The sequence below is a fragment of the Periplaneta americana genome, chromosome 5, assembly GCF_040183065.1.
Source record: "Periplaneta americana isolate PAMFEO1 chromosome 5, P.americana_PAMFEO1_priV1, whole genome shotgun sequence".
Taxonomy (NCBI): Eukaryota; Metazoa; Arthropoda; class Insecta; order Blattodea; family Blattidae; genus Periplaneta; species Periplaneta americana.
In genome coordinates, this window is record NC_091121.1 from 17,738,313 (window position 1) to 17,751,608 (window position 13,296).

The window sequence follows — 13,296 nt, forward strand, 5'->3', positions numbered from 1 at the left end:
TCTGTAGTTTCTGACATCATTTCTTTTTCTGTTTTTAAATATAGGAATAATTGCAGCTTGTTTCCATAGTGAGGGAAATTCACCATTTTTCAAACTAATATTAAATATGTGAGCTAAAAGAGGAATAAATATATTAGAGCATCCTTTAATTATAAAATCTGGAATACCGTCAGTGCCAGTTGTTTTTGTTGGTTTCAGTTTTTTAATTGCTTTACGAACGTCATCATGTGTTACTTTAGGTATAGGTAATGAGTCTGTTATATTCGTAATAATGTTTTCATATGTATGGCTGTGTTTAGTCTGAAAAGATTTGAAGTGATCAGCAGAAGCATTGACAATGTCTAATTGATCTGTGATGTGTTTATCGTTAAGAATTAATTCAGAGGGATAATTATCTGTCTTCCGAAATGATTCAACATATTTCCAAAACTTTTTTGGTTCCATTTTAAGATTTTCATTAATATTTTGAAGCCATGATAATTTATCCGATTTAATTTTAGATTTCACAAGATAATAATAATAATAATAATAATAATAATAATAATAATAATAATAATAACAACAATAATAATAATGATGATAATGATGATGATAATAATAATAATAATAATAATAATAATAATAATCGTTCTCTTATCCTGTCCTCCTTTTGGAAGGTCGATTCCAAATATGTCTCCATTCATCTCTCTTTTTCCAAGCTTGTTTAGTCTCTGTTTATAATAATAATAATAATAATAATAATAATAATAATAATAATAATAATAATAATAATTTACTTCATGACGTGAACTGATAGATGATATCATACAGTAAATTTCTTATCTGCCAAAAAATAGCCAATAATTCTCTAAAATGAAGGGCATTCAGTTAACAAATTTTCTAGGTACTTCAGATACAACACCACAGAATTAAAATGATCTGTAATTTTACTCAAAATACTTCTGGTATTCACATAACAGCTTAACAGCCTCTATGGATCTCAAGAACATTTCTTCAGGAATTTAATGACATAATAATGATGAATTAATGATTCTGCTTCTAAGAATGTGAAGACGTTACCTGGGACTTAGGCTGGCTTGGGGCTTGTAGCTGTTCAGAATCTGGTAAGCCTTGAGCAAGTCAAGCTTGCCATGACCCTGTTCGAACATGTTAACACCTGGAAGTCTGCGTGCAGATGCCATCAGGGCCTGTTTCATGCTGGCTGGGTTAATAGCGTTCCCACGATGAAGTACACCACTAAACACAACAGATTAATCCGCACAGCATTAAATCCAGCAGTGGGTGCAACTGTACAAGTTTACAAAATCGAAGTCTAAACACATGAACAATCTATCTTATTATTTCACCAACATCTAGGCACACACTCAGAGTAGCAGGATGAAAGGAGAAGGGGCAGAGGGCACACGTTCCTTTCATTAAAAGTTTGAAATGAAGGAAATGCATAACTGCAGTATGTACATGAGCTGTGTTATTCAGTTAGCAATTTTGTCACCTATATCAGGGTTTTATTTCGAGTGAAATACTTTTTTTATTTTCTCATAGTATGAAATATTTTTTAGTTGGTTATTTAATGACGCTGTATCAACTACTAGGTCTATGGTATCGATGGAATTAGTGAGATGGTATTTGGCGGATTCACCATAGATTACCTGACATTCGCTTTACAGTTGGAAAAAACCTCGGGAAAAAAAACCCAAACAGATAATCAATCCAAATGGGAATCGAAGCCACAACCGAACATAATTCAAGAAGTGGACTATAACCCACACATGAAGCGCATTAATATTGTGCAGAAACTCAACATTCCTCTGTCAACACTGAATATGATAGCAAAAATAAATAAATAAATAATCAAAGCAGCATATTTAGAAGGAAAAAGTGGCAAACGAAAATGTGTATGTGAGATCAGTTTCCAGTGTTTGAAAACGTGTTACTAAAATGGTTCAAACAAGTCCGTGCTTCGAATACACCCATCGATGGTACCATGGTTTGTGCTAAAACAGCACATTTAGCATTACAGATAGGACTTTCAGACTTCAAAGCTTCAAACGGTTGAATTGAAAGGTACAAGAACCATCACAGTCTAATGTACAAATGTTTCCGAGGCAAGGCTGCAAGTGTGAATAATGACACTGTCGAATCGTGGAAAAATACTACACTTCCATACATTATAGGAAACTATAGCTCAAATGTTTTTAATGCAGATGAGAAAAAAAATGTTTTTGAGTAGTACGTTTTCCTGTATATGACATTCAAATTTTTTTGTCTCTAGAAAATTGTACTAAATAGATTCTACTGTATTTGTTTGCAGGTGAATCATGTACAGGGTATGGAAGTGGCCAAGAGCTTCCACGCTTTTTAAACTCAGCACTAGATCAAGGTGATGTGATTTGCATCATATTCTGGCCTCCTTTGTATCTTGGTAAAGACCTGATATTCAATTAAATACTTGGGTGGATGTAACCTGAGAGATTCAGAAGTTACCTGGACTTGAACCTAAGCTATTTCAGTCTGTAATCTCTTGCATTATTAAGAGAACCAACTTTGCTCCATAAGTCTTTCTATGTCTCAATATTATATTTAAGTGAGTACTGCATTCAAAGTCTGAATTCTCACAACTTGTGGCACAAACCTGGCCAGAAGAGTGACAGCTCCAGCCACAACAGGAGATGCAACACTGGTGCCAGAGAGAGTGCGACAGCTGCCTTTAATGCTGGATCCTCGAACTGCAGAACCATACGTGACAATATCAGGCTTCACTCGTCCGTACCTGCAATAGTATAGTTGTTCATAATTATAAAGTATTTCACGCATTTAATAACAACTATAACAAAGTTTCAGATATGGGCAATATAAAGAAGATTATACAGATTTTAATAGAAAACAATATATCATCATGACTGACTTTAAAAACCCAATGAAAAACTGCAGTAACCAAGGGCTTAGACAAAATAAAATATTTGATCCATTAAGCACATAAGAATTGTATTTGTTAAACATTCTGTTAAATACTACAGGTTTAGCAATATCACTCTTTCTCAATATGTTACTTTTATTGGAAAAAAGATGAACCTCTTGATTACTGTACTATTATAAATTACAGTACTATGCTCCCACGTTAAAAAAAAAAGGCTTGAAGTATAGACGAAGGATGATGATGACAATGTAAAGATCTAAAGACGAACAGATATAAAAAAACACGTATTTACATGTGTAAATCCCTCCACAAAACTGGCTTCATTTATACACTGAAGGATCCTTGATCTCCAGAGAACAAGGTGCCGGTGCAGGTATTACATGCTGTCTCTTCTCACTTTATAGATCTCTTGGGTATGGAACAACAAGTTTTGGTGGAGAAATCATTGCAATAAGTGAAAGTCTCAGGAATCTTCTATGCCACATCAGTAAATTTAAAAATGCAGTTATATTGCCAGACTCCAAAGCAGCTATTCTATCAATCGTCTCTAAACACACCTTCATCTCAAACAGCAGAAATAACTAAAATGCTCTCTCAATTAATATCACTCAATAAAAGAATTATATTCCTATGGATACCATCCCATTGTGGAATCCTGGGAAATGAGAATGCGGATGCTTTAGCAAAGAAGTACAGCACTGCTACTTACAGACCTGTTACTAAATCTACGTATTACTCTGTGAAAAGATTTATTAAATCTACATACTTAAACTTCAACAAACAAAATTTGATAACACAATCCCAAGGGAAAAAATGGAACTCTCTGCATCAAAATCCACAGTTAATTCCCGATTTACCACAAAAATCGTCTGTAGCTGCATTTAGATTGGCAACAGGCCATGATTGTTTGGCCAAACACCTGCATAGAATTGGAATATATCAGTCCCCTAACTGTCCATTGTGCAACTCAAACCAAGAAATGGATTCGGAACACCTCAAAATCTGTGCTTCAGTGGCTGGTCATGATAATATCTTTGAAAAATATTGGAGTGCAAGAGGTCAAATGACTTTATTGTCAAACGCCTGGCATTAGAAAACAATAACAACAACATGTGTATATTATTTTGAAGATTACTATAAACTAAATCTTGTTATGGAAATATTTCTCCTACACATTTCAGACATGAAAGAACCTAAAAAAAATACCGTATATATGCAAATACTCTGTGCATATTTTTTCGAGAATTTAGCAAAGAAAAACTGAGGTGCACGCATTATTTGAAATAAGGTTGGCAGCATTTCACATCAAACACTGGATCCTGTTATACTATAGTATTGTCCGGCCTCACAACTCAGTGTGTATGACGCAGAATTGGGCAACACTATTCTTTTACAGAAGTCGATTCCATCAATTCAATTATACATTATGAATCGACTCCAATGATTCAATCATACTTTATGAATCGATTCTAATGATTAGTTCATGATTCTTTCCAGTCTGCAATTCCAACTATTCTTCTGAATTGTCAACGAATGACTAACAGGACTCCTCTCTTTGCACAGTACAACAAAAATGTTCTACGTCTCTTGCATAGATGGCATGAGAGGTGAGACATTGGATGGTCTCTTTCTGATTGGCTGGAACCATTCATCATGACCTCCATCAGTCTAGAAAATTATCCAAGACAGTGTTTTCTAATTTGCTGTTGTACGTACAATCCCAGAAGCTACAGCAGCATGTGAAGATTATGATGTGTTTCTTAAAATAAATTGATATTTTATTTAGTTTTGGAATACATCATTATTTAGGATTAATTTCTTGTACATAAAACACAAATTACAGGCTTTTTTCCTCCCCTAAAATTACGGTGCGCGTATTATTCGATGGCACAGAGTATTCACACATATACAGCACTTTCTATAGACTATTAAATTCACAACTGTGTTGCCTTTCTCCTCAGTGCAACTGAACTCTTCCCTTTGGAAGTTACAACTTGATCAACCCTCTTCTTCAAAATAATTCTTGAGGTTTCTAATGACTGAAATGCATCATTTCTTACAAAATATTCCCTTTACACATTTAAATCATCAACAATTCCATGAATTACTTTTCATAATCTATTAGCAATACAGAGTGCGGAAAAATTCAACTGACGAACTTCATGGGGTAATAATTTGGATCAGGGCAAGTCAATTTTAATGACTATTTCGTTTATATGACGTCATTCCACTTTCGACCAATGAAGTGTAATGAAATTTTGAATTCCAACCAATCACAGTCAGACTTTGCGATAATTTCTGCAGCTAGATTTATCGCTATCAATTTATCGCATGGTCATTCTTTTGTTTAGTCGTTGTCGCCAACTGTTTCCCCGTAAATTGATGATCATGAATCCATTAAGATGTAACTACACGGTTAAACTTTTATTTCAACTTTAAAGCAATGAATGCAAGATTGATGTTTAATATTAATTAATATATTTACGCAGTGAAGACCATGTTCAAAATGGCGCACCATGTAGACACAAAATCTTTATGCATCTTAATTGAATGTACCTTTTAAACTTGATTCTTTCAATATTCTTCCCAGATTGCACGCATACGTGATTGGAATATTGAACTGTGTAGATGCAGCTTTAGTTCCGTTACACACTACAGCGAGAATGCGTTTGTCGAGCTATAAAAATGCTTTCGTGTAGCTGCCTTTCGTATGGCGTAATAAAATTCGTGTTTTAATTAGGCCTATCTATACAGAGATGGCTTCACTGTGTAGCAACATGTCTCGCTGTTACTGTTACTGTTACTGTTAAATTAAATTATGATTTCAGCAGATAATGAAAATGTATTTGTTATAATAATAAGAGAAAAGTGCAGTACATGTAATTAACATTGTTAAACCTGTATTTCGCTTTTCGCAATTGGCATTACTGAATAATAACATCGAATTCCTTTATTGCAATAATCGATATTCATCTACGAGTATTTCAACTTCACAATGTCTGAATAGGTTAAGTATTCGTTAATATATAATTATTAACATTCTGTGATCGAATTTTAGGGATATATTATTTAAATTTATATTTTATTCACGAAATAGTCCTAATAAATGCCACTCGAGGTCTGAGATTTCCCAGATAAATCCACTCACTTCGCTCGTGGATTTATCGGCAGATCTCAGACCTCTCGTGACATTACTACAGATAAATCCACACTCGAAAATGTGACTTCAATGCTAGAGGGCAATGAAACTGTCAATACAGTGTTCTTTAAATAGTGTTCGGTGTTTAAGGCTATATTTATTCTTCTCTCTGAACTACTTTACAGGATAAACCAACTTATTAATGCCATCATTCTGAATGATTCTAAAGCTACAATATAGATTCAGATTCCTTTCAGTTATAAGCCCTTTTCTCTGCGATAGTTTTTTGTAAAAATATAGGCTATATATTTCTTTCCTTCCTTTCCCCTTTTTCTTCTCTTTATCAGCTGATGAATTTATTATCATAGCCTTTTTATTGTGAATTTTATTTAATATTCGTATTTCTTTTCTTTTTTATTATTATTTTATTACATTCCATTTTGTTATATTCTAGCCTACCTTATGTTTTCCATATTAACCATTTATACTAAATGAATTGCTTTTACTATAGTCCAATGTATTTTACTTTCTTTTTTCTATTATTGTATTATTTTCATGTTGTTTAGTGTCGAGTTTATTATGCTATTATTATTATTATTATTATTATTATTATTATTATTATTATTTTGTAATATGTTAGTATTCTGTTCTTTAACTTTTTGTTAAATTTTAACTGCTTGCATACTTTGTGACCCGGTAGAGTGTACGAGAAGGCCCTATAGCCTTAACTCTGGCAGTATAAATAATAATAATAATAATAATAATAATAATAATAATAATTATTATTATTATTATTATTATTATTATTATTACAGTCATTAATAAACTATGGATCTCACAAGACCAAAAAAGTTAATGAATGCTATAATTTAATTAAACAATTATACAAATTTAAAAAAAAATGGAAACACACTGGTAATGAAAGTGCCAATCAAATAGCCAAGGAAGGCTATACAGAGTGTTTAAAAAATACGGGGCATAATTTCAGGTATGTATTTCCCACACGTAGACAATCAAAATAGTTCATTACAACATGTGTCCGGAAATGCTTTATTTCCGAGTTATGGCCTTCACAACATTGAAATTCACCGGAACGTTTTTCTTTCCGCAGGTCGTTGTCATTACAGAAGATGTTCAAAATGTCCACCGACTGCTTGAATACAGACCTCACATCGATGTCTCATTGACCTGCGAACATGATCCCAAACTCCAGGAGTATTGCATATGTCCTCAGAACATGCCACAATTCGATTCCGAAGGGATTCCAAATCAGGCACCGGAGACGAATAAACCAATGATTTTAAATGGCCCCACAAGTAGAAATCGAGAGGGTTCAGATCAGGTGAGCATGGAGGCCAAGCAATTGGGCCACCTCTATCTATCCATCGATCAGGAAACCTTCGATCCAAGTACCAGCGAGCCGTACGACTGAAGTGTGCAGGAGCGCCATCATGCAAGAAGTGAATGTGTTGACGATTGATCAGTGGAGTGTCTTCTAAAACATGAGGTATGGTGTTTTCCAGGAAGTTTGTGTACGCCTGCCCTGTAAGTCAGTTTACAAGTACATGGGGTCCAACTAATCGATCACCAATGATACCGGCCCACATGTTGAGGGAGAACCACACCTGGTGATGAGATAGAACAGTTGCACGTGGGTTTTCATAAGCCCATACATGCTGATTGTGGAAATTTGTTATGCCATCTTGTGTGAACTGTGCTTCATCTGTAAATAATACTAAGGCAGGAAAGTTCGGATTTACACCACACTGCTGCAAGAACCACTGACAGAACCTAACTCGTGCAGGGTAATCTGCTGGTGACAGGGCCTGTACACGTTGCAAATGATAAGGATACAATTGAATACTCTTTCAACAGTCTCCAGACAGTCGTATGAGGAACATTGACTTGCAACGCTACCCTTCGTGTGCTGATAGAAGGAGTCATGTTCACAGCCTCCAGAATCTCCTCCTGTATTTCTGGAGTTGTAGATCTTGGTCGTCCCCTTCCCAAACCAGGAGAGTTAAATTTTCCATACTCGCACAGACGGTAATGGAGACGTACAAATATCTTCCGATCTGGACATTGTCGCTGTGGGTACCTCTCCTGGTACAAACGACGAGCCAGCGCAGCATTGCCGTCCGCCTTACCGTACATGAAGTGTATCTCTGCCAGCTCTTGATTTGAATACATTTCGCACAGCCTAACGCCTACACAACACTGAATGTAACCTTCGCCTCGGAATGAACTGTCAGAGTGCCCTCTTAATGTCTCCTTTGACGGCAACGACCTGCGGAAAGAAAAACGTTCCGGTGAATTTCAATGTTGTGAAGGCCATAACTCGGAAATAAAGCATTTCCGGACACATGTTGTAATGAACTATTTTGATTGTCTATATGTGGGAAATACATACCTGAAATTATGCCCCGTATTTTTTAAACACCCTGTATAGTTATACAAAATTCTAATCTAACTGTTCCATCCGCATCTAATAAATTTATCATAAGGCACTATAAAACAAAACTTCATGAACAAAGAACATTCGTTAATAAGCTCTGGAATGAACTGTTATCCCTGAAGGATCTCACAAATCAGCAGTCGCAAAGTTCAAACCTCTGATACAACATGAATGCTTGGCTCACCATCTCTATAAAATTGGAATTCTAGCATCAGCAAACTGCGTCACTTATAAGAACATCCCTATGAAAGAAGATCATCCCGTACACTGTGAGGCTCTACCCCAAAATAGTATTATCATCCAACACAATGAGTTGCAAGATGGCAGATGGCTTCATTGCCAAGAGCTTGAGCAGTGGACATCAATCACAGAACTCACCCTTGTGGAAGTTCCCACGTAGTCATCCCTCTGGAAGAGAACTTTGCTATCTGGTCTTCAAAATTTATTCCTCCCACACCGATCACGTCCATCTGGTCTGCTGGATTGTTCAATGTCCTGAAGCAGCAAGATTAATGAAGAGTCACCATCCTACATCCCTTTATCCAAGATACAGGACACATCCTATGATCTTAATTTGGACATGGCAATCTTTTTTTCTTCTCTATTTCTGACTTGTTTAGGGTTCAATGACATTAAACTCTGAGCTTTACAAAGGACCATTTGCATAGTGGAACCAGGGAGTATTTTTTCAGTATGTACCTGTAACTGTGAACTCTTTGGAACTCCCTCTACATTTCTACAAGTGTAATTCACTATTGTTATCCCCATGATGGAGTAAGAATGTTTTTTATACAGTGTCTCGATTTAAAAAAGGGCGTTCCTTCAATCACTATATTATTTTATTCATTGCAATGGCTAATTGAGAAAATGTGGAAACATAACAAGGAAACACATTTACTATTTGTTGATTATGAGAAGGCTTTCGATTGTGTCCAATGGAGTTTATTATGAAAATTAATGAAAAATATTGGTATACTAATGCATTTAATACATAAAATTTGTAGGCTACATTCCATTAGATGGGAACAAAAATGTAAAAAATAAATCAAGTAATAAAATAAGGCTGTATACTATCACCAATGTCATTTAATACATACACACAGATGAAGCCTGTAATAATTGGCTGAATAGTTCAGAAAGTTATTTTATAATTAACGAAAAAGAATTGAATTCAATTTTCTATGCAGATAACCAAGTTTTCATAGCAAAACTAGAAGACGAATTAGGAAAGAAAATGCATCAACTGAATGCTGTTATGAAAATATCTCACAATAAAACAAAAATATTGGCATTCAGAGGAAAACAATGTGTAAGAAGTAAGACAGTAATTGAAGGAAAGTTAAAAAAAGCAAATCTCTTCATTTAATTACAGGGGATATTATATACTGGCAGTTCATCATGATACAGACCTTGATAACAGTAGGCCGTAAGACAAGGAAAGATGTGTAAATAAAATGTTACAGAACAATGACAATTCGTGTGTTATTCCATGTAAGTGACGGACGCTGAAAAAAAAAAAAACACTGAGTTATCAGAAATGAGATTCCTATACTCGCTAGTAAGATGTTCCTTATTACGGATCATAAAATAAGTGACGCATTGGAAACACAAATTGACAGAAAAATCAACAATAAAATAAAGTATACTGAAAAGGCCATGTACAAAGAATAAATAATTCATGGCTACTGAAAATTATGCTTGAATATCATCCAATTGGAACAAGAGACAATAGAAAACCTAGACGCTGAAAAGTTTCTTTTGATTGATGCAGAAGCAACAGACTGTAGAGATCCAAACCTTGAAAGATATGATGACGATGACGACGATGGTGACTGTAAACTCAATGATTCCAATACTTCCCTACATTCTTAGAACATTGTGTTTCACAGTCTTGGTAGTGTGATAGTAGTTTTATTTTGTGTAACAATATGAGTAAACAACCGAAAAGAAGATAAGAAGTTATTGAAGGTCTAATGGCATGAGAAGCAGGAAAAATGCAACAGATTTCGCAATTTCCAAGTCTAATCTTTTTAAGCATTAACAGAACTTCAATTATAAATATTACTTTCTGCACATCAGTGAGCTCTAGAGTGTATCAAAGAATTGGAGCATTATGCTTCTGTATATGATCAGATATAAAACATTGAAACCTTATTTGAACTAGAACGTGATAATGAGAGACAATGGATACTATAAAAAGGGAAAACACAGTGTCTTCTAACAGACTTTTTAATAAAAGGCAACTCCATTAGACAACTCTATTCAAATACCTGTAAATTTTTTTGTACAGTACTTTTAACTATATAATTACTTTTTAACTTCACTCTAGAATATGCCATTAGGAAAGTTCAGGATAACACAGAGGGTTTGGAATTGAACAGATTACATAAGCTTCTTGTCTATGCGGATGACGTGAATATGTTAGCAGAAAATCCACAAACGATTAGGGAAAACACGGAAATTCTACTTGAAGCAAGTAAAGCGATAGGGTTGGAAGTAAATCCCGAAAAGCCTAAGTATATGATTATGTCTCGTGACCAGAATATTGTACGAAATGGAACTATAAAAATTGGAGATTTATCCTTCGAAGAGGTGGAAAAATTCAAATATCTTGGAGCAACAGTAACAAATATAAATGACACTCAGGAGGAAATTAAATGCAGAATAAATATGGGAAATGCGTGTTATTATTCGTTTGAGAAGCTTTTGTCATCTAGTCTTCTGTCAAAAAATCTGAAAGTTAGAATTTATAAAAATAGTTATATTACCGGTTGTTCAGTATTGTGAAACTTGGACTCTCACTTTGAGAGAGGAACATAGATTAAGAGTGTTTGAGAATAAGGTTCTTAGGAAAATATTTGGGGCTAAGAGGGATGAAGTTACAGGAGAATGGAGAAAGTTACACAATGCAGAACTGCACGCATTGTATACTTCACCTGACATAATTAGGAACATTAAATCCAGATGTTTGAGATGGGCAGGGCATGTAGCACGTATGGGTGAATCCAGAAATGCATATAGAATGTTAGTTGGGAGGCCAGCGGGAAAAAGACCTTTGGGGAGGCCGAGACGTAGATGGGAAGATAATATTAAAATGGATTTGAGGGAGGTGGGATATGATGGTAGAGACTGGATTAATCTTGTTCAGGATAGGGATCAATGGCGGGCTTATGTGAGGGCGGCAATGAACCTCCGGGTTCCTTAAAAGCCAGTAAATAAGTAAGGTGCAAGTAATACAACTCTGTAGATTTTAACAGCTTATTCCTTGGATAGAGTACAACAAAAAATTCTAATACCATATTAGTCCCAAATGAATACTTTTCTCAGAAAAAAATAATTTTTCCCCAAATTTAACACTTTTACTTGATAAGTACTGTCCACATTCTGATTTTTACTCTTATCATTAGTGAAACTGATAAGGACTAAGTTATCCCTTTGCAGTTTTTACATAAAATGGACGGTTTTCTTGCAAGTTAAATAAAAAAAAATATTAACATATAACATTATTTCCTGCCATAAGGAAATCTGACAACTGTACTGCAGTGACTAAGGGATGGAATGCTGCTATTCAGACCGGAGTTTATATATGTATTTGTAGATAAGCTGGCAATGCACTGTTGCCAAACTATGCAGACTTTCAGCCTAATTTTCTAATTAATCATACACTTACAGATAATTACAGAATGCATAATAGGTTTCTTTATTTAATTTAATGTATCTCATTGCCTCTTTCAATCTGCACAGTTACATCACTTTCACCCTGTATAAGGTTTATTAAGATAATTAGTTAATTTGTAATTTTCTTTTAAATGCGTACTACATAAAAAATTCCACTTTTCTTTACTTTGAATATGTTCAGTTGGATAACTTTTAATGAACCTGCATGTCCAGACTATAGAGGTTTCACTGAACAATCTTGGTACCATTCACTAAATACTTTGATATGGTGGAAGGTAGGCCTTAAGTTCGGAAGTCTTTCAATGTCTTAAGCAAATTACTACCAAGTGACAAGACACTTTGTAAGATTAAAAGCCTTCTAAACAACGACAAGGAAGTGTAAACAGGATTGTTCATGCTCACCCATAGAGTGGTCCATCATTTCCAATGGCTGACACCATGATCACCTTGTTTGCAGTTAATTCCCACACCTTGTCAACAAATGGGTGATCCATAAAGTCTGGTCCACCAATACTCAGATTCAGAACTCCAATCTTTTTCAAAATGGCGTAGTTAAATGCATCAAGAAACCATGATGTGTATGAGACCTGCAAAAGTTTTACAAACTTACTATCTGTGCTGCACCACAAACACGCAAAAGACAGACAACTCAGAGACGCACATTAAATAAAAACAAAAGAAGAAAACAAAAGTTTTTCAAAGTATTTCAGATGTAAGGAATTTCATGATTACATCTTCTCTCACATTCTTCAGTAACAATTAAATTTTACAACTGACAGTATTATATTCTTTAGAGCTGATATGCCATACCAGACATCTTAGCATTCTCATTTCACGAAATATAAAAATATAGCTACTGTGGTGCTGTAAAAATCAAATTTCCAGAGTTTCTTTCTATTTTTCTACAAATATATTAGACAAATTTTAATATACAGGACACGTTATTATGTTTAACCAAGGAAAAGTACAAATATACTATAAATAGCAACTAGGGGAAAGTGCAAATATACTATAAATAACAAAACCTTGCAGAAACTCGTAGAAACTAATACAATTTTTTCAGCAAAGCCCTCATTTCCCAGCCTTGTACAATCTCATATGCTACAA

The 13,296-nt window shown here is 34.7% G+C and overlaps 1 protein-coding gene across 3 annotated transcripts in view; it reads right to left on the reverse strand.

The window, feature by feature from the left end:
- The window catches only part of S1P (membrane-bound transcription factor site-1 protease), a 62,317-nt gene that overhangs the window by 22,602 nt on the left and 26,419 nt on the right, over nt 1-13,296 (reverse strand). For all 3 annotated transcript variants that reach the window (XM_069825420.1, XM_069825421.1, XM_069825422.1), the window contains exons 6-9: nt 12,592-12,776; nt 8,890-9,006; nt 2,633-2,770; nt 1,060-1,236 (exon numbers count right to left, since the gene is read on the reverse strand). In XM_069825420.1, the coding sequence (XP_069681521.1) occupies nt 1,060-1,236; nt 2,633-2,770; nt 8,890-9,006; nt 12,592-12,776 (617 nt within the window). The remainder of the gene's footprint in view (nt 1-1,059; nt 1,237-2,632; nt 2,771-8,889; nt 9,007-12,591; nt 12,777-13,296) is intronic.